The sequence below is a fragment of the Microcaecilia unicolor genome, chromosome 3 (genome assembly GCF_901765095.1).
Source record: "Microcaecilia unicolor chromosome 3, aMicUni1.1, whole genome shotgun sequence".
NCBI classification, from domain to species: domain Eukaryota; kingdom Metazoa; phylum Chordata; class Amphibia; order Gymnophiona; family Siphonopidae; genus Microcaecilia; species Microcaecilia unicolor.
The window spans coordinates 199,517,427-199,540,234 of NC_044033.1; the positions used below are offsets into that span (position 1 = coordinate 199,517,427).

Sequence of the window (22,808 nt, forward strand, 5' to 3'; positions counted from 1 at the left end):
TGGGCGGGAGCAGGAGGTGGGTATGTTCAGCAGTTGTGATCGTTTTTAAGGGACAGGCGGAGGAGGTGGGTGTGGGTCGGTCTGAAGCGTTGTGTGACGTGCCGCACATGCGCAGAACAGCTGCGCTGTTCTGCGCATGTGCGGCACGTCAGTCACTCTTCATTTATATAGTAGGATTGGGGGGTTTTTTGTATCTTATGTTCTTGAGTGGTTGTTGTTTCTTTCCTGTCTGATTTAATGAAGTTTCTTTCATTTGATTTTTTAGAATATTAATTATATTGTACACTGCCCAGATATTGCCATAGCAGTACAGGTGGTATAAAAAGTTCAATAAGTGAATGAATGAATCATTTAATGCATTTCTGCAGTAGTCTAGTATGGGTTAACCATGCTTTAAGGGCTTAATGCCCTTTATTAAAAGGGCCCCTTGACACGAAGGATATTTTTCCAAACAGGCAGGGTTTTGATAAGATTCAGTCTGTTCATTCCACTCCATCCTCAAACTCCTTTCCAGTTTTATAAACATCTGTGGCCAGTGAAAGCAGTGTCAGTAACACCCCACTCTGTTTCCTAAATAATTGCCATGAAATATATACCATATAAAGTGGTGCTGAAAAGGAAAACAGTACACATATGTTCCCATCTCAGAGTTATGGGTATGGAAGCGGCTCTATGTGTAGGACAGTAAAGAGCAGATGCCAAATCACTGAGGAGGGTAAGAGGCTTTATTCTGCAAGGACTTCCGTTACTTTCTATACTTTTACCTGGAATGGTTATCCCTACGGGGTACAGCCCACCGCTGTTATAATAAAACAGACACATCAGGAGAATGGAGGAGTGGCCTAATGGTTAGTGCAGCGGGGTGTGGACCTGGGGAACTGGGTTCATTTCCCACTGCTACCTGATGGTCAGCAGCGGGTTGAGATCCTGGGGAACCAGGATCAATTCCCTCTGCAGCTCCTTGTGACCCTGGGCAAGTCAATTCACCCTGCCCCAGGTACAACAGTTGTACAGTGTACTACTTAGACTGTAAGCTCACCAGGGACAGACCCAGCACCTGCAAATGAACCTGTAAGCGATATATAAAATGAAATGAAACTCAACACCTTTCTCTTTCAGGCCCCCTCCCATCGCCTAAAGAAGTTATAAAAGGGAACACCAAAATCATAACAGAGTACAAGGAAGATGAAGATGGCAAGAAGTTTAAGGTAAGCGTGCATCCTCATTGGGCCACTTGACGGTGAGAGACAGCCTATGCGCTTATAAAATGTACCGGAATATACTGGCTATTGAACATGGAGTGGAGGAGTAGCCTAGTGGTTCATGCAGTGGGCTGAGAACTGAGGAAACCGGGTTCAGTTTTCACTGCAGCTCCTTGTGACCCTGGACACGTTGCTCCAGGTACAAAATTTAGACTTGAGTCTCTGCCAACGGCCATAGAAAACACCTGTATGTAATACGTGAACTGCTTTGGTTATAATGCAGAAAGGCCGTATATCAAATACTACTACTACTACTATTTAGCATTTCTATAGCGCTACAAGGCGTACGCAGCGCTGCACAAATACATGACTCTGACCCCCTTACAGCATGGCCCTGTTCTAGCCCTCTGTATGGTAGATGTCATTTAGAAGAGGCTGAAGTGTGGGCCCTGTACTTCTTTGTTCAGTATTAACGTTCAGAGATTAGAGCCCCTGTATATGGTACTGCATGGACACCCCTCTCTCCATTTGCTTCAGAAGCCTCATGAAAGAACAATGATGGTGCCGTTAACTGTGCTGAATTAATAATGTTATGAGGTTGTTGTTGTTCAGGAGAGCATTGCTTAACAGATATTTTGGCAAGTTGACCACAGTCTGCGCTGATGCTTTCTAACAGCAGGGTATTGCTATCGCCAAAGTACAAGTCGGTGTATGAAAGTCACGGTGAGACTGGTAAGTCATAACCAGTTCACATCATAAAAGGAGAGCCCTGACTGACAGGATTTAAGATGGCCGCACCTTTGAGACGCTAGCAAGCTACGCTCGACAGCTCTCTGAGAATAATTCCTTTAAACATGCCGAAAAGACGGGGACGCCCTGCCTCCAAAGCCCCGCAACGGCAAGTTCTTGTCTCTCAAGATATTCGTAAGCTTCTTCAGATATCGTCTACACCAACTACTTCGGTGTTTCAAATGTCGGAAGGCAGCCCGCTGAATAGCGCCGGTGCGAGTGGAGGCCCGGAAGCTTCTCCTGGGCTAGAGCTGATGCTCAGCCCTGACCTAAGGAAACCACCCCTGCAACCCGCGGGTTACAGCACACCAACCGAGGCGTCTCTGGACTTACTTTCCCAAAGTGGGTAGGTGGACAGAGGCAGGAGGAATTAGATCCGGTTGTTTGTGAGCTGAGGGCCCAGACACAAACATCTACTTCATCTAAGGTGGAGGAAGCTGAAAGTTTGATTCTGGAGAAATCATTGGAGAAAGAGATACTACTCACACAATTTTCTTTTGAAATAAATAAGCCAGCTGAAGTAACGTTAGATTCGCTTTGGACTTCAATAGTGGGTCTAGGAAAAACTCTTGCTCTGCAAATAAATAAACTGAATCAGGACATGTTAATTCTTGAACAAAAAACTAAAGTTTTGGACAATAAAGTTGAAAAGTTAGAGCAAACGGACAAAGAAATGACTTTGGAAGTTAAAAAACTTCAAACCCAACAAGAGATTATGGTGAGAGATCTGATTTCCCTGAGGAAAAAAACGGAAGTGTTGGAAAATTCAGCTAGGAGTAATAACCTTCGATTCCTAAATTTTCCCAAACAATTGTCTAAGTCACCTAGGGAAATGTTAAAGAAATATCTAATGGAAATATTTGAAGTGAAAGAAGAGACTATCCCTCCCTTTTCCCAGGTTTATTCTTTACCAATACTAAATCAAGATAATCAGAAACAAGACTTGAATATATCTGCTATACTAGAGTCATCGGATAATGATCCTGTTATTCCAACAACATTGATAGTGACGATAGCATTGCCACCAGATAAGTCCTGGATAATGAAAATGTACTTTAGAAATAAGGACAAAGTTTTCCTAGGCCAAAAACTACAGATATTTCCTGACGTCTCTAGAGAGACACAAAAGAGGCGAAATAAGGAAGTTTGAAAATGTCACCTTCTCCTTAGATATAGATAATAACCAGTGCTTTTTTGTAGAAAAAAAGGTGCCGGTACTCATTATGGGCGGGGGTCACCACATATGGCTCCACCCCTATGATAGCCACACCCACATTAACCACACCCCCTATACCAGCCATGGCGCATATAAACAGACATCATTGAAAATATTATAGTACTATAGGAGAAAAAAATAACGTGATTTTTTTCATTATAAATAATCAATGTAAGCTCTTACAGCTCCAGTATACCCAGTGCAAAATAAGACAGCCAATGTAAATTCTCAAATTGGACATATTACAAACACTAAAATGAAAATAAAATGATTTTTTTCTACCTTTGTTGTCTGGTGACTGTTTTTCTTTCCATATTGGTCCCAGTCTGTGATTCTGCTTTCCTTTGTTTTCGCTTAACTCTTCTGTGCCATTTGTCATTTTTGTCTCCTTTTTCTTTGCTTTCTTCAATATTTTTCAGGCTCTCTCTCTGTCCAGATTTAATTCATTCTTACTATCCATTCTTTAATTTCCTTCATCTACCTGTGGCTTTTCATCTTTTCCTCACCCTTGTTCTCCCCATGCCCCTTCCTCTTATTCTCCAGTCTTTCTCTATTCCCCTTTTCCATCCAGCAGCTCTGCTTTCTCTCCCCAACCTTCCAGTGTCTCCCCTTTATCTTTCTGCATTCTTCCATCCAGCGTCTTCCCTCTCTCTCTCCCCATCCTTCCATCTGTTTTCCCCCTCTCTCTCCCCATCCTTCCATCTGTTTTCCCTCTCTCTCTCTCCCCATCCTTCCATCTGTTTTCCCCCTCTCTCTCCCCATCCTTCCATCTGTTTTCCCTCTCTCTCTCTCCCCATCCTTCCATCTGTTTTCCCCCTCTCTCTCCCCATCCTTCCATCTGTTTTCCCTCTCTCTCTCTCCCCATCCTTCCATCTGTTTTTCCCTCTCTCCCCATCCTTCCATCTGTTTTTCCCTCTCTCTCCCCATCCTTCCATCTGTTTCCCCCTCTCTCTCCCCAATCCTTCCATCTGTTTTCTCCTCTCTCCCCAATCCTTCCCTCTGTTGTTTTCCCTCTTCCTCTCTCTCCCCAATCCTTCCCTCTGTTGTTTTCCCTCTCTCCCCAATCCTTCACTCTATTGTTTTCCCTCTCTCTCTCTCCCCCCAATCCTTCCCTCTGTTGGTTTCCCTCTTTCTCTCTCTCCCCAATCCTTCCATCTGTTTTCCCCTCTCTCCCCAATCCTTCCCTCTGTTGTTTTCCCTCTTCCTCTCTCTCCCCAATCCTTCCCTCTGTTGTTTTCCCTCTCTCCCGAATCCTTCCCTCTATTGTTTTCCCTATCTCTCTCCCCCCAATCCTTCCCTCTGTTGGTTTCCCTCTTTCTCTCTCTCCCCAATCCTTCCCTCTGTTGGTTTCCCTCTTTCTCTCTCTCCCCAATCCTTCCCTCTGTTGGTTTCCCTCTTCCTCTCTCTCCCCAATCCTTCCCTCTGTTGGTTTCCCTCTCTCCCGAATCCTTCCCTCTGTTGGTTTCCCTCTCTCTCTCTCCCCCCAATCCTTCCCTCTGTTGGTTTCCCTCTTTCTCTCTCCCCCCAATCCTTCCCTCTGTTGGTTTCCCTCTTTCTCTCTCTCCCCAATCCTTCCCTCTGTTGTTTTCCCTCTCTCCCGAATCCTTCCCTCTATTGTTTTCCCTCTCTCTCTCTCTCTCTCTCTCCCCCCCCAATCCTTCCCTCTGTTGGTTTCCCTCTTTCTCTCTCTCCCCAATCCTTCCCTCTGTTGGTTTCCCTCTTTCTCTCTCTCCCCAATCCTTCCCTCTGTTGGTTTCCCTCTTTCTCTCTCTCCCCAATCCTTCCCTCTGTTGGTTTCCCTCTCCCTGCCAAGTTTCCCGCGAACGGCGCGAAGTCGCGACGCACGCGACACCAGCCCCTATTTCCGGCCGCTGCTGCTTCTCCTGTTGTTGAGCAGCAGCGGCCGCTACACAAAGAAAAAGAAGATTTAAAAAAAAATTGAAACCTGGCTGAAACGCGGCACCCCGGCACTGTAGACAGCCATTAGGCATTGGCTGTTGCCCCGCAGCCGCTCCTCCTCTTGCCTCCACGTCACTGCCCCTGGAGGAAGACCCCGGAGGAGCGCAGTGACGTTGAGGCAAGAGGAGGAGCGGCTGCGGGGCAACAACCAATGCCTAATGGCTGTCTACAGTGCCGGGGTGCCGCGTTTCAGCCAGGTTTCAATTTTTAAAAAAATCTTTTTCTTTGTGTAGCGGCCGCTGCTGCTCAACAGGAGAAGCAGCAGCGGCCGGAAATGGGGGCTGGTACTGCGTGCGGGACATGGACTCACGGGGCGGGGGGAGCAAAAAAAAAAAAGGTGCCGGTACGCCGTACCGTTGCGTACCGGCACAAAAAAAGCACTGATGATAACACCGAAAAGTGTAACCTGTGATCCTCTCAAATTATTGTTCTTAAAAATGTATTTCTGTTTGAATATAATTCCACTTTCTATCATCTTGAATCCCATATTGTGGACTTGAGAGGGGATTTCAAATTATTAGTTGTTACTTAAATTTGAAACATGATGTGAAATGTACCACTTTTCAAACAAGTTGAATACTTGAATATATATGTAAAATTGCTATAATAAATAAAATAAAAGGAGAGCCCTGTGTTTAGTTACAGGACTTGAGAAAATGGCAGTCGCAGTGGGGAGAGGTGGGCGCTTTGGTAAATAGATGTGGCATAATTCTCGAGCGCCATGTATCCAGCCCCTAAAAGCCAAGTTCAGCTGGTTTTCAGAGATCAATGTGGTGGATTTTTGCAGCATAACAGCCCCACCCCAAGTTTTCCACTCTCGTAAATTGACTGACGCTGTTCTCTTTCTAGATCATCCGGACTTACAAAATTGAAACGAGGAAGGCTTCGAAGGCTGTGGCTAGAAGAAAGGTAGGCTTGGAAGGGTGTGGGGTCCATCGATTGTAGTATAATGTTTGCTTGGGAGTTGTACTTCTTTATGGATGTGGAAATAGCATTATGGATTTATTTTTACTTTGTACTTTTTATGGGTGCGGAAATGACTCTATGGATTTATTTTTACTTTGTACTTTGTATGGGTGTGGAAGTGGCATTATTGATTTATTTTTACTTTGTTATTGCATAGAACTGGAAGAAATTTGGGAATTCAGAGTTTGATGCTCCTGGTCCTAACGTGGCCACAACCACCGTTAGTGATGATGTGTTCATGACATTTATTACAAGCAAGGAGGTAAGACACCTGTACAGAGAGGCTGGGGACCAAAAAGAGGAGTGGGTGTGGTAATGGTGGGGGAAGGGGGAGCACCATACAGAGAGAGACCTAGGAACTGGAAAAGGTACATGATCACAGTCTAAAACTGGCAAAAAAATTAAATCCAGGAAAGACTGTACCTCGGGGGGGGGGGGGGGGGTTAAAATATGCAGTGTGACTTTCAGAAAGTACCGTATTCGGGCAGCATCTGGCCCCCCCCATAATATCACCACCATGTTTCACATATAAAGCTCTTTAGGTTTAAACTAGAGGACATGAAATGAGGTTGAAGGGGGGCAGACTCAAGAAAAATGTCAGGAAGTATTTTTTTCATGGAGAGAGTGGTGGATACTTGGAATGCCCTCCCGAGGGAGGTGGTGGAGATGAAAACGGTAACGGAATTCAAAAAAGCAAGGGATAAACATAAAGGAATCCTGTTCAGAAGAAATGGATCCTCAGAAGCTTAGCGGAGATTGAGTGGCAGCACCGGTGTGGGAGGCAGGGCTAGTGCTGGGCAGACTTCTACGGTCTGTGCCCTGAAAATGGCAGATAAACTCATATGGCCTTGATTTGTATCTTGTTGGGCAGACTGGATAGACCATACAGGTCTTTTTCTGCTGTCACGTACTGTGTTACTGTGTATTGTTGCCATCTTTTTTTCTTTTAATATTTTTTGTCAGTGAGCTGAGGCTGCAGCTCCCCCTCCACAATTGCCCACCCAAGTAACCAGTGCTTCTCCCCCATCCCTCATAGGACCTGAACAATCAGGAGGACGAAGACCCTATGAACAAGTTGAAGGGACAGAAGATAGTGTCCTGCCGAATCTGCAAAGGAGATCACTGGACCACGCGCTGTCCGTACAAAGACACGCTGGGGCCCATGCAAAAGGAGCTGGCTGAGCAGCTGGGCCTCTCCACCGGAGAGAAAGAAAAGGTCCCAGGAGCAGGTGCATTAACCAGAGGCGTAGGCAGACCTCGGCGGGAGGGGGGTCCAGAGCCCGAGGTGAGGGGGCACATTTTAGCCCCACCCCCTTTCTGCCGCCGCCAGGTACCTTTGCTGGCGGGGGTCCCCAACCTGCTGATCTGTTTCTGTGAGTTTTACTTCTGACATCCTGCACGTATGTGCACTTACATGCAGGACATCAGGAGTCAGGACTCACAGAAACAGATCATTAAACGCGCCGGAGAGGAGACCAGCGCTGAAGAGGACTTCGGCTGGTGGGGGTTGGGGGCCAGTGCTAAATCTGTGGGGGGCCCATGCCCCCGTGGCCCCACCTAGCTACTCTCCTGGCGTTAACCAGCAATAGCTAGATTTACAAACTTCTCCCTAGATCCTGCCCTTGTCTCTCTTCTCCTTATCCCTTACATCCTGCAAATTCTTAACATGATTACAATCTTTCCGCTCTGTTTTTTTTTTGTCTTGTCTCTTCAGAGCCAGAACCAGCCCAGGCTCAGCAGAGCAAAACTGGGAAGTACGTCCCTCCCAGTCTCCGAGATGGAGCAAGCCGCAGGGGGGAGTCCATGCAGCCCAACCGCAGAGGTACAGAGAGATTTAACACACTTTTGGTGGGGGTAGGGGGTGGGGGGAATTTCCTGACCACCCTGCCCCATTTAAGAGAACGTGGTGGGCCTTTTGGGGGGGGGGGGGGGCAGTCATATTAAGCTGCTGAAGTCTGGCGCTTCCCCAATATACCCTTGGGCCAAAGATGTGTTCTACTTTGTGGCTCAGATGTGTGACTCAGAAATCTTCCCAGTCAGCCATTCATCGGATTGCGAGGGAGAGATGCTAAGGGGAGGGTTAGGGTGCTGCAAGACTGAAACCCTGTCATTAGCAAAGGAAGGTTCATGGTTATCCAAAGTGAGGCAGGATGGAGGTTTTATATCTTATTTAAGATGCTGCGGCGGGTTCTGGGCACTTGATGGCGGACAGATTAAAGTTGGAGTTCATAGATTCAGTGATCTGTCTTGCACGTATCCATGATGAGACAGATGCTTGGTGGGCTCCTTCATTATGCCACTGCACCATTAATCCTTTCCTCTGTGTGTATTGGCGAAAGAAGGACCTAGCTTTGCATGTGTTTTATTTTAATCGCTTCTCCATCCTTTGTGTTTTGTTCTACAACAGCTGACGACAATGCCACCATCCGTGTCACCAACTTGTCAGAGGACACAAGGGAGACGGACTTGCAGGAGCTGTTCCGGCCCTTCGGGTCCATTTCCCGAATCTACCTGGCCAAGGACAAGACCACGGGGCAGTCCAAGGTAACAGAGCAGTGTCAACCGGGGGGGGGGGGGGGGGGAACTGACTAACCACACCTCAGAAGCTATCTGCTGTGGGGAGGTTTCAGGGCGGACCAATAGGGCAACCAGTTAGAGAGGAAGACTTTGGCAGTCTTGGCTCTGCCTTGGATCTGTGCCTCAGTTCTAATTTAAAGTGTTTTCAGTGTGTATGACTTTGGGGTAGAGTCACTTTGTCCCCCTGTGAGTGTTTACTTACCTGTGGGTGAACACTATTATTTTAACACTCACTGCTCGCCCCCGCTTTGAGGACCTCAAACAGTGGCTTCAAGCACATTGGTATTGAATTTAGTAAGTTTTGTTTTTTATTCCATCATTTATTTTAATTTGAGAGATTCTTATCCTGGCTGGCATAGTTTACAAACTCTCCTGTTCTGGTAAAATCTCATAGTATATACCAGAAGCTCACCCTTGTCACGGCTTGTGTGTTTTTTTTGGTAGGAGTGGAAGTTGATGGTACTTGGGGGCCCTGTTCCTTTCTCGGGCTAATGGAGTGTGTCAGAAATGACATGACGTCTCCTTTTGTGTTCTGCAGGGTTTTGCCTTTATCAGTTTCCACCGCAGAGAGGATGCTGCTCGTGCCATTGCTGGCGTGTCTGGCTTCGGTTATGACCATTTGATCCTCAACGTAGAATGGGCAAAGTATGTTTCTCTTTGTTTGTTTGTTCCCCCCCTCCCCCCTTAGCTTGGCTCACTGTCTATAAACTGTGTTTCTAGGGTCGGAGGTTTTCAGAGGTGTTTTTCCCTGCCCCCTTTGAAGAATGCACACTTCCATATCATCAAGCTGATCAATCCATAGACTGGTGGGTTGTGTCCATCTACCAGCAGGTGGAGATAGAGAGCAAACTTTTGCCTCCCTATATGTGGTCATGTGCTGCCGGAAACTCCTCAGTATGTTCTCTATCTCAGCAGGTGGTGGTCACACACAGCAGCAGCTCTGGCTAGGCCTCCAAGCCTAATTTCCTTAGCATCCCTCCGGACCGGCCCAGGATTGGACTGATGGGTTGTGCACGCCTACCAGCAGGTGGAGACTGAGAAAAAAACTCTGACTCTAGCGAGCCAATAGGAGCCCTGGTCATGTGACCCTAGCCTCAGTATTTCTCAGTCTCCCAGCAGGTAGGAGTGAGCCCATTAGTCTCTCTATATTGTCTTTCAGCTTTTTCTTTATTGATGGCTTTAGTCTGCCTTTATTCTGTGCCACAGGAATTCTTTGAGGCTTGTTAGGTGTTCTTTTCAGTTTGGTTGACTTTCAGCCTCAGGGGTGAAAACTCGGGTGTCCCGGGTCCCTCCCCCCTTGTTCCTCCCCACCTCCCTTATTATCTAATTCAATTTCAAAGGGAAGGGTAGCCCTTTGATTAGCAAGGGGATTTTACCTTTGGGGAGAGGCAGCCAGAAGTAAAAAGAGGCTAAATTGGTCTCTCTGCCACAGATCTCTTCAGTCCCCTTGATTAAACGAGCAGGCAGCTCTGTTACTGTCAAGTGTGTGTGGTGTGGCTGATTAGCGTTTCCACAGCAGGGAACCATAAAGAGCACAGTTTTTTCTTTGCCTGGCCTGGCTCCCTTTTCTATTTGTTTTCGGGGGATTCGTGTTGTTAATTGAAGTGCTGTTTAAAAAAAAAAAAAAGTACAGTTTCGGCGCGAATTGGGTACGCGCGTGCACGCGCGCGTCAGCGATGTCGGAAAAACTTAAGCGCTGCTCCGTTTGTCAGCGTCGGGGTGTTTCATCTTCAGGCGCTTGTAAGTATTGTACAGCGCTAGCGGGAGCGTCGGGTCCGGTTTTGCCGGCAGCGGTTCAGTCAGCTGGTTCGGTCTCTTCACCGGCGCGCTCTGATCCCGTGGTTGCAGAAGGGTCAGGCGCGCCCCCGGACTCCGGAACGCCGGTTTTGGCGCGAACGGCGGCCATTTTGAATTCGCCCTCTCCTTCTCCCTCGCAGCCTGCAGGGCTTTCGGTACCTCCGTTGGATGTTTTTTCTGCAGGAGCACTGATGCAGGCTGGGCCTACTCAGGCAGGGGGGTTTCCTCCTGAGTTTGTGCTCCAGATGTATCAGGCTTTTTTGCTGCAGAAAGGGGATTCTTCAGCTGAGCCAGGGCCTTTGAGTATGGCTGCTCCCCCTCCCTCTAAGAGATCTAGGGAGGGAGATTGGCGGGAGCATTTGGAGTCAGTTCATGAGCAGGAAATGCCCTTCTTAGAAGAAGAGGAAGATCTGGCGGATCATATCTGGGAGGAATCTTCTTCTCCAGATCCTGAGGCTACTTCTTTTGCTCAGGGAGAAGATCCTGCTGTAGCCAGAGTTTTCCATAAGGATGATTTGCAGGAGCTAATTTCTATGGTGTCTTCTACTTTGAACTTTGAAGATTTACAGCCAGCTTCGGCAGTCCGTAAGGTCGATTTCTTGATTAAAGGCTCTAGGTCTGCTACCAAGACTTTTCCTATGCACCAGGATATTTGGGATGTTATTAAAGCGCAATGGGAGTCCCCAGATGCGGTTTTCCGGCAGTCCAGATCTATGGCTCGTCTCTATCCGGTTCCTGAAGTGGATAAGTCTTTGCTTAAGGTGCCGGTCGTGGATGCCGTGGTGTCGGCGGTGAATAAGCGGAATACAGTCCCCGTAGATGGCGGAACAGCTCTTAGGGATGTTCAGGACAGACGCCTGGATTCTCTGCTCAAGAATAGTTTTGATGTCTCTTCCTTGGCAGTACAGGCTGCCATTTGTGGGTCCTTAGTGGCTAGGGCCTGTTTTAGGTGGGCAGAGAGAGTTCTGGACAGGACTTCGGATGATCTTCAAGCTATTGATCTAGAGGTGGCTAGGATTGAAACGGGAGCGGCGTTTCTGGCGGATGCCTTATATGATTTGTTGCGAGCATCTTCTAAGTCTTTGGCGTTGGGAGTCGCTGCTCGCCGGTCGCTGTGGTTGAAAGGTTGGTCGGCGGATGCGGCCTCCAAATCCAAATTGAGCAAGTTTCCATTTAAGGGGTCCTTTTTGTTTGGGGAAGAATTGGATAAGTTGGTTAATTCCTTAGGAGATGCTAAAGTTCCTCGATTGCCGCAAGATAGACCCCGCCTGTCCGGTCGAGGTTCCTTCTCTGGTAGAGGTCCAGGTAGAGGTTTCCGTAGATTTCAGACTGGTCGGGGTTTTCAACCTCATAAATCTCGGTTCTACAATAGGACACAGTCCTTTCGGGGTACTCGCAGAGGAGCGAGTTTCTCCTCTCCAGGTTTTAGATCACAGACCCGTCCTTCCCAATGAAGGGGCGAGGGCCTCTCGTCTGGTGCCTGTCGGAGCTCGTCTTTCTCAGTTCTATCAGAGGTGGGCCCACATAACTTCAGATCAGTGGGTCTTGGAAGTTATACGAGACGGTTATGCCTTAGAGTTCGCAAGGCCTATTGCAGACGCCTTTCTGGAGTCTCCCTGTCGTTCTCCTCTCAAGGTGAGGGCGGTTCGGGAGACTCTACAGAGGCTGTTAGATCTTCACGCTATCTGTCCAGTCCCTCCTTCCGAGTACAGGCAAGGCAGGTATTCCATTTATTTTGTAGTTCCCAAGAAGGAAGACTCTTTTCGCCCTATCTTGGACCTCAAGCCGGTCAATCGCGCTCTCAGAGTCACAAGTTTTCGGATGGAGACCCTGCGATCAGTCATAGTCGCAGTGCGCCAGGGAGAGTATTTGACAGCCTTGGATCTCACAGAGGCTTATTTGCATATTCCCATTCGTCCGGCTCACCACAAGTTCTTGCGCTTTGCAATTCTAGGGCAGCATTACCAGTTTCGTGCTCTGCCCTTCGGTTTGGCGACGGCTCCCCGCACTTTCACCAAAGTTATGGTCGTGGTGGCTGCGGCCCTCCGGAAGGAAGGGATTCTGGTTCATCCATATCTAGACGACTGGTTAATCAGAGCAAAGTCTTATCACGAGAGTTGTCGTGTCACAGAACGAGTGATGCAGTTCTTGCAGTCTCTAGGTTGGGTAGTAAATGTGTCAAAGAGTCGGTTGGTTCCTTCTCAATCTCTGGAGTATTTGGGCGTCACGTTCGACACGACACAAGGCCGAGTGTTTCTACCGCAAGCCAGGATTCTAAAACTGCAGTCTCAGATTCGGGCCTTTCTTCAACAGCAGCGTCCGTGTGCTCGAGATTATCTTCAGATTCTCGGATCCATGGCAGCCACCATAGAAGTAGTACCCTGGGCCAGACTCCATATGAGGCCTCTTCAGTGGTCTCTTCTATCGCGTTGGTCCGCTCAGAGGGAGTCACTATGGAAGCGTCTGCCTCTCCGCAACAGAGAGCGCAGCTCGCTGTTTTGGTGGCTGCGGATGAAGAATCTCACAGTAGGCATGCCTTTGGAATCTCCTCGCTGGATACCGTTAACAACAGATGCCAGTCTCCGAGGCTGGGGAGCGCATTGCCTGGGGCAGTGGGCCCAGGGTCTTTGGTCTCAACTGGAAGCAGTTCAATCAATCAATTTGTTGGAGACCAGAGCGATCCGGTTGGCCCTGCAGCACTTCAGGCCTCTACTAATAGGCAAAGCGGTCAGAGTTCTGTCGGACAATGCCTCGGCAGTGGCCTATGTCAACCGTCAGGGGGGAACGAAATGTCGTCTATTGTGTCGGGAGGCGGAGAGTCTCCTCGCCTGGGCGGAGATTCACCTCTCGGCCATTTCAGCATCGCATGTGGCCGGAGTGGAAAACGTTCAAGCCGACTTTCTCAGTCGCCACACTCTCGATCCCGGGGAGTGGTCGCTCAGCGATCAGGCGTTTCGGTTGATAGTGGAGCGCTGGGGCACTCCAGTTCTAGATCTGTTTGCATCCAATCTCAACACGAAAGTCCCTCGTTTCTTCAGTCGTCGAAAGGAGGTAAGAGCGGCAGGGGTAGACGCTCTCTTGCAACAGTGGCCCTCCGACCTTCTTTACGCGTTCCCTCCGTGGCCGCTAATAGGCCGTCTCCTACAGATGATCGAAGATCACGGAAGACCGGTAATTTTGGTAGCACCGGATTGGCCGCGGCGTCCTTGGTACGCGGATCTACAGCGGCTATTGGTGGCGCCTCCTCTTCAGCTCCCAGTTCACAGGACTTTGCTGGTTCAAGGACCAGTTCCACATCCAGATCCGGGTCGATTTTGTCTTACGGCTTGGCTCTTGAACGAGCCCGTTTAGCTAAACGGGGTTTTTCAGGACCGGTGATTTCCACCATGCTTAGGTCTCGTCGACGTTCCACTTCGCTAAACTATATTCGTACTTGGAGAATTTTTGAGGCCTGGTGTGCAGAGGCTGACATCCTTCCGTTTCGAGCATCTGTGCCTCAGATGTTGGATTTTCTACAGCGAGGGTTGGATAAAGGGCTGTCTTTTTCTTCTCTTAAGGTGCAAGCGGCAGCTCTTTCCTGCTTTAGAGGTCGGATTCGAGGTAAATCTTTCTCCTGTCTTCCGGAAGTGGCTCGTTTTTTAAAGGGAGTCAGCCTTCTTCGTCCTCCGGTAAGATCAGTCTTTCCATCTTGGGATCTTAATCTGGTTCTTTCGACTCTCACGAAACCACCTTTTGAACCTTTGCAAGCATGTTCTTTGAAGGATCTAACGCTTAAGACAGTGTTTTTGGTGGCTATTGCATCGGCTCGGAGAGTCTCAGAGTTGCAAGCTTTTTCATGCAGATCTCCTTTTCTGCAGTTTTCCAAGGAGCGTGTGGTTATTCATCCGGTTCCCTCCTTTTTGCCTAAAGTGGTATCCCGTTTTCATCTGTCCCAGTCAGTGTTTCTTCCTGTTTTGGGATCGGCCTCAGGGACGCAGGAACAGCGACAGTTACATACTCTGGATGTTAAAAGAGTGCTTAAGCGGTATCTCGCAGTTACGGAAGATTTTCGACGCACGGACCGTCTTTTTCTACTGTTGGCCGGTCACCGTAAGGGGCTGGCGGCTTCTAAGCCCACATTATCTAGGTGGATCAAGGAGATGATAGGGTCAGCCTACCTTTTGGCAGGTAAAGCTGTCCCGAACTCTGTTAAAGCTCATTCAACTAGAGGGCAAGCGGCGTCCTGGGCCGAGTGTTCATTGGTTCCACCAGCGGAGATTTGTAAGGCAGCAACTTGGGCCTCTCTCCATTCGTTTTCTAAGCATTACAGGCTTGATGTGCAGTGTCAGCAGGAGGCGATTTTTGCGTCGCGAGTGATTTCAGCGGGTCTGCTGGGGTCCCTCCCGTAGGACTACTGCTTTGTTACGTCCCATCAGTCCAATCCTGGGCCGGTCCGGAGGGATGCTAAGGAAGGAGCAATTAGACCTTACCTGCTAATTTGCTTTCCTTTAATCCCTCCGGTCCGGCCCCTCCCGTGTTCTATATTTCTGTCTAAGTTTCTATGTTCAATTGTTGGTTGCAGAGCTGTTTTGTTTGCAAGTTTAAAAAGAAAAAAAAAAAAAAAAAAGATGATGCATTTTCTATGCAGGCCATACCGCTGCTCTGGTTAGAGTACGTGGTGAGCCACAATGATTGGGCCATACCGATGCTCTGGTTAGGGTATTCGGTGAGCCACTGTGATAAGGCCATACCGATTCTCTGGTTAAGGTTTTCGGTGAGCCATTGTGATAAGGCCATACCGCTGCTCTGGTTAGAGTGGTGAGCCAGGATAATCTGGCCATACCGATGCTCTGGTTAGGGTACTCGGTGAGCCATTATAATAAGAGCACGTACTTACTAGTGCTCGCTGGCTGCTTGAATTCCTTGAGGCACAGACTGTTTGTTCTTTCTGCTTTGTTATGAAAATACTGAGGCTAGGGTCACATGACCAGGGCTCCTATTGGCTCGCTAGAGTCAGAGTTTTTTTCTCAGTCTCCACCTGCTGGTAGGCGTGCACAACCCATCAGTCCAATCCTGGGCCGGTCCGGAGGGATTAAAGGAAAGCAAATTAGCAGGTAAGGTCTAATTGCTCCTTTTAGGTTTTGTTGAGTGCCTGGGGTTGAGGGCTCTTTTGAGCAAGTGCAAACCTGGTGGTGCCAGGTCCCTCCTTTTCTCCCCCCTCCCGCTGGCTCCGTTAAAAAAAAAAAAAAAAAAAAAAATTTTGAACGTCCTTAAAGGCGTTTATTTCGACATTTATTTAAGCGTCTATTGCAGCTACTCACTGGGACACCAGGTCGTTACAACTCGGAGCGGACAGCAGGTAATTTTTACCTTTTTATAGCGGGCAGGGGGTTCCCCGATTCTTCTCCTCGTGGCATATGGCGTCGGAGGGCGAGGGCGCAAAGGGTCGCTCCCCGGGTCGCTTGAGCGCTTCTAGAGGGGATGCGGGGGTCTTAAAGCCTGATTCGCCCTTGTTGGGTGACAGTTTCGTGACCGATGAATGTCCCGGTCCTTCCTCCGGCGTGGCGGTTTTTCCCGCCATAAACGCCCATCCCCCGCTCCTCGCCTCCGCCATCTTGGCCGGCCACGCGGCTCGGACGGCTTCTTCTTGGGCCGCCCTTGAGGTTGGAGACATTAATGCCATGAACGCCCTTAATTTGGGCGACGGCACAGAAGCGGCTAAAGTTAAGAGCCGTTCTTCCCGCGCGGCTCCTTCGCAGAGTTTCGCGCCGGACGCCATTTTGGATGCGCAGCATGTCTCTCCCCCGCTATTGCGAGCGCCGGTTGAGGGTGCGTCTAGGGCTGTTGCCCAGGCTGCGGAAGTGCACAGTCTGGGGGGTTTCTCCCCCGAGTTTGTTTTGCTGCTGCATCAGGCCTTCCTCATGCACAACGCTGCCCCTGCTCCCTCGTCTGGTAAAGAGGTTGAGGTTCCCAGAGGTAAACGCCCTCGGGTTGATTCCCAGGCCTTGGAGGAATTTGTCTCCTCCGATGTAGATGAGGGCAGCGTGTCTGAGGTCTCCCAACGGTCCTTTGCGGATTCCTTGGAGGAGACGGATCCCCGCTCGGATGGAGCGGATGACCCCTCTGCAGCGCGGCTTTTTAGCCCAGAGGATTTGCCCAACCTGTTGTTACAGGCCATGGACACTTTGAAGATTTCCTCTCCGGAGGACGTCTCTCCCTCAGCCCCTGTTGGCTCTGCCATTATGCTGGGGACGAAGCGCCCGCCTAGAACCTTCCACGTGCATGATGCCATGCACACCTTAATTTCGGCTCAATGGGATGTCCCAGAAGCGAGCCTTAAAGTGGCTAGGGCTATGTCCCGCCTCTATCCTTTGGCTGTGAGTGAACGTGAGGCCTATCTGTGGCCTACCGTGGATTTTTTAATCACTGCGGTGACTAAGAAAACGGCGTTGCCGGTGGTAGGTGGCACGGCCCTAAAGGACGCCCAAGACAGTAGATTGGAGGCGGCCTTAAGGTCGTCCTTTGAGGCGGCTGCTTTAAGTTTGCAGGCCTCAGTTTGCGGCTCCTATGTGGCCAGGGCGTGCCTGACTATGGTGCAGCGGGCTTCCCCCTCGGATCATTCCTTGAGGGCTGATTGGCCGGCCCTGGAATCGGGCTTAGCCTATTTGGCAGACTTGCTGTATGATGTCTTGAGGGCCTCAGCGAAAGGCATGGCTCAGACAATCTCTGCGCGGCGGTGGCTTTGGCTGAAACATTGGTCTGCTGACCACGCCTCTAAATCCCGCCTGGCTAGGTTGCCTTTTAAAGGCAAGCTGCTCTTTGGGGTCGAGCTGGACAAAATCGTGACCGATCTCGGCACGTCTAAGGGCAAGAAATTACCAGAGGTCAGGGCTCGGGCTAGTACTCGTCCCGGTACCTCCAGAGGACGGTTGCAGGAAGCCCGTCGGTACCGCCCGGGCAAGTCGGGTTCCTCTGCCCCCTCTTCCTTCAAGAGGAATTTCTCCCCCAAGCAGCATTCCTTTCGCAGAGACCGCTGTCCCAGAGGTGCTCCCTCCGGTCCTCCCCCAGGGTCTCGTACCCAATGACGGGGTCTTGGTCCACGCCCCAGTGCAGATTGGAGGACGGCTGTCCTCGTTTCTGGGCGAGTGGACCACAATAACTTCAGACGCGTGGGTGCTGGAAGTCATCAGAGACGGCTACAAACTAGAGTTCTGCCGACCCTTAAAAGACGGGTTTGTACTCTCTCCCTGCAAGTCTCCGGTCAAAGCTGTGGCAGTGCAGCAGACCTTGGACAATCTGATCCGCCTGGGCGCGGTCGTTCCGGTGCCAGAAAGTCAGCTTGGCAAGGGACGTTACTCCATTTACTTTGTGGTACCAAAGAAAGGAGGTTCTGTCCGGCCTATCCTCGACCTCAAAGGGGTCAATCGGGCCTTGAAAGTGCGGCACTTTCGCATGGAGACTCTCCGCTCTGTTATAGCGGCAGTGAAGGCAGGAGAGTTCCTGGCATCCTTGGACATCAAGGAAGCGTACCTGCATATTCCCATCTGGCCTCCTCATCAACGCTTTCTGCGTTTTGCAGTCCTGGGACGACACTTCCAGTTCAGAGCCCTCCCTTTCGGGTTGGCTACTGCTCCGCGGACCTTTTCCAAAGTAATGGTGGTCATCGCGGCCTTCCTACGAAAGGAAGGGGTACAAGTCCATCCTTATCTGGACGACTGGTTGATCCGAGCCCCCTCTTATGCAGAGTGCGGCAAAGCTGTGGACCGGGTAGTTGCTCTTTTGAGCTCCCTGGGATGGATCATCAACTGGGAGAAGAGCCGGCTGCGCCCGACTCAGTCCCTGGAGTACCTGGGAGTTCGATTCGACACCCAAGTGGGCAGAGTGTTCCTGCCAGACAATCGGATTGTCAAACTTCAGGCTCAGGTGGACCAGTTCCTAGTAGCCTCTCCCCTTCGGGCTTGGGACTATGTGCAGCTGTTGGGCTCTATGACGGCCACGATGGAAGTTGTGCCCTGGGCCAGGGCTCATATGAGACCACTTCAACACTCTTTGCTGCAGCGCTGGACTCCGATGTCGGAGGATTATGCTGTGCGCCTTCCCTTGGACCCAGCAGTGCGCAAGGCGCTGAGCTGGTGGATGCAGACAGACAAGTTGTCTGCGGGAATGCCTCTGGTGACCCCAGAGTGGATTGTCGTCACGACGGACGCCTCGTTGTCGGGCTGGGGAGCCCACTGCTTGGGAAGGACAGCGCAGGGGCTCTGGTCTCCTGCAGAGGCAAAGTGGTCTATCAACCTCCTGGAACTCAGAGCCATTCGGTTGGCGCTTTTGGAGTTCATCCCGGTACTGGTGTTGAAGCCTGTACGGGTCCTGTCGGACAATGCCACGGCTGTGGCCTATGTCAACCGCCAGGGAGGTACCAAGAGCGCCCCTCTAGCCAAGGAGGCTATGAATCTTTGCCAGTGGGCGGAAGCGAACCTGGAGCAGCTTTCAGCGGCCCACATTGCCGGAGTCATGAATGTCAAGGCGGACTTTCTCAGTTGCCATACCTGGGAGCCCGGAGAGTGGCAGCTATCTGCTCAGGCGTTCTTGGACATCACGAAGCGCTGGGGCCAGCCGAGCCTAGATCTGATGGCGTCATCGGCCAATTGCCAAGTGCCGCGCTTTTTCAGCAGAGGACGGGACCCTCGATCCCTGGGAGTAGATGCTCTTCTCCAACAGTGGCCGACACAAGAGCTTCTCTATGTGTTCCCGCCCTGGCCCATGTTGGGCAGGGTGCTAGACCGGGTGGCAAAGCATCCCGGCAGGGTAATCCTGGTGGGTCCGGATTGGCCCAGGTGTCCCTGGTATGCGGACTTGATCAGGCTCAGTCGACGATCCTCTGCGGCTGCCAGTGGAGCAGGGCCTGTTACATCAGGGTCCCGTGGTGATGGAGGATCCCTCCCCCTTTGGTCTTACGGCCTGGCTATTGAGCGGCAGCGTCTGAGGAAGAAGGGCTTCTCAGACAAGGTCATCGCCACTATGCTGAGAGCGAGGAAGCGCTCTACTTCTACTGCTTACGCCACGGTTTGGCGTATCTTTGCAGCGTGGTGTGAAGCAGGCTCACTTTCTCCCTTCACTGCTCCAATTGCTTCAGTGTTGGCGTTCCTGCAAGAAGGTCTGGAGAAAGGCCTGTCGCTCAGTTCCCTTAAAGTCCAGGTAGCGGCTCTGGCTTGCTTCAGGGGCCGCCTGAAGGGTGCTTCCCTGGCTTCGCAGCCAGATGTGGTGCGCTTTCTCAAGGGAGTTAATCACCTGCGCCCTCCTCTGCACTCAGTGGTGCCTGCGTGGAATCTCAACCTGGTACTAAGAGCATTGCAGAAGCCGCCTTTTGAACCCTTGTCGAGGGCATCTCTGAAAGACCTGACGTTGAAAGCAGTCTTTTTGGTGGCTATCACTTCAGCCAGAAGAGTTTCCGAGCTCCAGGCGCTCTCATGTCGAGAGCCTTTTCTGCAGTTCACTGAGGCAGGAGTGACTATTCGCACAGTGCCTTCCTTCCTGCCCAAGATTGTTTCTCGCTTCCATGTGAATCAGCAGCTCTGTCTCCCTTCCTTTCGTAGGGAGGACTACCCAGAGGAGTACTCTGCTCTTAAATATCTGGATGTGAGACGAGTCATCATCAGATACTTGGAAGTGACCAATGATTTCCGGAAATCGGATCATATGTTTGTCCTGTTTGCAGGTCCTCGTAAGGGTCTGCAGGCTGCTAAGCCTACAGTGGCAAGATGGGTCAAGGAAGCCATTGCAGCGGCTTATGTGGCCGCGGGGAAGGTGCCGCCTATCCAGCTGAAGGCTCACTCCACGAGGGCTCAGGCGGCCTCGATGGCAGAGGCCGGTTCCGTCTCCTTGGAAGAGATATGCAAGGCGGCAACTTGGGCTTCGGCTCATACATTCTCCAAGCATTACCGTTTGACTGTGGCTGCACGGGCGGAGGCCCGGTTTGGAGCTTCAGTGTTGAGGTCAGGGATTTCAATGTCCCGCCCTGGGTGAGTACTGCTTCGGTACATCCCACCAGTCTATGGATTGATCAGCTTGATGATATGGAAGGTAAAATTATGTATAATCATACCTGATAATTTTCTTTCCATTAATCATAGCTGATCAATCCATAGCCCCTCCCAGATATCTGTACTGTTTTTATTCTGGTTGCATTTCAGGTTCAAGTTTAGTCTTCAGTTACTTCAGAAAGACTTCGTGTTCAAGTTTTTTCACTTGGATTCTTCAAGAGTTGAGACGAGTTTGTGTTACAGTGAGCTGCTGCATTCCTCTCCCCTCCGTTTTACGGGGCTGGATTGAGATTTAAATTCTGCCGGCACTCCCTCCCGCTTCGTGCGGCTGTAGGGCAGCTTTGTACCCCTCCCGCTTCGGCGGTGTTAGGGTCAGTCAGCTCCTCCCGCGGTTGTGGTTGCAGGATAAGCCAGATCCCCCCGCATCGGCGGGTGTGGTGTCCCTCCCCCGCTCCGCGGGGATGAGCTGGACGGATTCCCCTCCCCCACTTGTGTGGGGATGAGCTGGGTTAATTCCCCTCCCCCGTTTTGGCGGTGGTGAGCTGGGCAGAGTGTCCCTTCGTGGGTGTAATTCTCTAAGTGCTGAGTCCTGCGGATGGAGCTTTGATATCGACATACTGAGGAGTTTCCGGCAGCACATGACCACATATAGGGAGGCAAAAGTTTGCTCTCTATCTCCACCTGCTGGTAGATGGACACAACCCACCAGTCTATGGATTGATCAGCTTGATGATATGGAAGGTAAAATTATGTATAATCGTACCTGATAATTTTCTTTCCATTAATCATAGCTGATCAATCCATAGCCCCTCCCAGGTATCTGTACTGTTTTTATTCTGGTTGCATTTCAGGTTCAAGTTTAGTCTTCAGTTACTTCAGAAAGACTTCGTGTTCAAGTTTTTTCACTTGGATTCTTCAAGAGTTAAGACGAGTTTGTGTTACAGTGAGCTGCTGCATTCCTCTCCCCTCCGTTTTACGGGGCTGGATTGAGACTTAAAATTCTGCCGGCACTCCCTCCCGCTTCGTGCGGCTGTAGGGCAGCTTTGTACCCCTCCCGCTTCGGCGGTGTTAGGGTCAGTCAGCTCCTCCCGCGGTTGCGGTTGCAGGATAAGCCAGATCCCCCCGCATCGGCGGGGTGGTGTCCCTCCCCCGCTCCGCGGGGATGAGCTGGACGGATTCCCCTCCCCCACTTGTGTGGGGATGAGCTGGGTTAATTCCCCTCCCCCGTTTTGGCGGTGGTGAGCTGGGCAGAGTGTCCCTTCGTGGGTGTAATTCTCTAAGTGCTGAGTCCTGCGGATGGAGCTTTGATATCGACATACTGAGGAGTTTCCGGCAGCACATGACCACATATAGGGAGGCAAAAGTTTGCTCTCTATCTCCACCTGCTGGTAGATGGACACAACCCACCAGTCTATGGATTGATCAGCTATGATTAATGGAAAGAAAATTATCAGGTATGATTATACATAATTTTACCTTTGTGCAAGGATCCAATGCATGGATTCTAAACTGACTGAATCTTGGGGTCCGTTTTCAAATGAGAACTCTGAAAGATGGAGCACAGATGTCTGGGCTGGGGTTGTACATCCTTATGTAGTGGCTTTTGCTGGGGTGGGAAGTCAGTTTGCATTGGTATGGAACGATTTGGTTCATGTGCACTAGTTTCCAATTTTGGTTAGTTTAAGTCTCCTTCCTGTAAGGCACCTAATCCTCCCTGTTACTCTAACCTTGATTTTTTTTTTTCCTTTCCCCCCACAGGCCTTCCAACAGCTGAAGGGGAGGCGGTGTCTGTGTTTCAGAACTGACTGCGGAGGATTCCGTATCTGTGCTGTCTCTAGAATAAAAGGTTTTGCTGCAGGCTCCTCGTTGTCAGAGTACTGTCTTGAGTGGGTGGTTGCTGCAGTCTCTGGATCAGAAAAGCTTTCTGTATTATCACCTTCCTGCCTTTGTCTACATGCAGTGCTTGATGTTGTAGAAATTATTTGCTTCCTCTCCTGACAGCTGTATCCACGTGGTTGACAGGAGAGTCTCATTTCTAGTGCTCGGCCTCTATTTGTATAATTCCTAGAGCTGTGAGGGGCATCTCCTAGCCCTTAAGGGGACTGTTGTGTAGCCTATGATACCCTCATCCAAAGGCTGCTGTTTGGTGTTACCAGGATAAGGAAGAAGAAATTGGCAGTAGATGGTGTGATGGGTTTAAACCCAGCATCTGCTGGGAGGACAGGGGACCTGGGAGCTTGCTGTTCTGCCAAGGAGCTGCAGATAACAGCAGGAGGGGCACAG

At 50.3% G+C, this 22,808-nt stretch overlaps 1 protein-coding gene across 1 annotated transcript in view; it reads left to right on the top strand.

Annotated features, from left to right (window-relative positions):
* EIF3G (eukaryotic translation initiation factor 3 subunit G) overlaps positions 1–22,387 on the top strand; it is a 44,343-nt gene extending 21,956 nt beyond the window's left edge. Inside the window, exons 3-10 of the mRNA XM_030197087.1 lie at positions 1,120–1,208; positions 6,016–6,075; positions 6,290–6,394; positions 7,169–7,361; positions 7,847–7,954; positions 8,540–8,676; positions 9,248–9,354; positions 22,284–22,387. Coding sequence (XP_030052947.1) covers positions 1,120–1,208; positions 6,016–6,075; positions 6,290–6,394; positions 7,169–7,361; positions 7,847–7,954; positions 8,540–8,676; positions 9,248–9,354; positions 22,284–22,299 — 815 coding nt within the window. The 3' untranslated portion in view covers positions 22,300–22,387. The remainder of the gene's footprint in view (positions 1–1,119; positions 1,209–6,015; positions 6,076–6,289; positions 6,395–7,168; positions 7,362–7,846; positions 7,955–8,539; positions 8,677–9,247; positions 9,355–22,283) is intronic.
* The last annotated feature ends 421 nt before the right edge of the window (positions 22,388–22,808 follow it).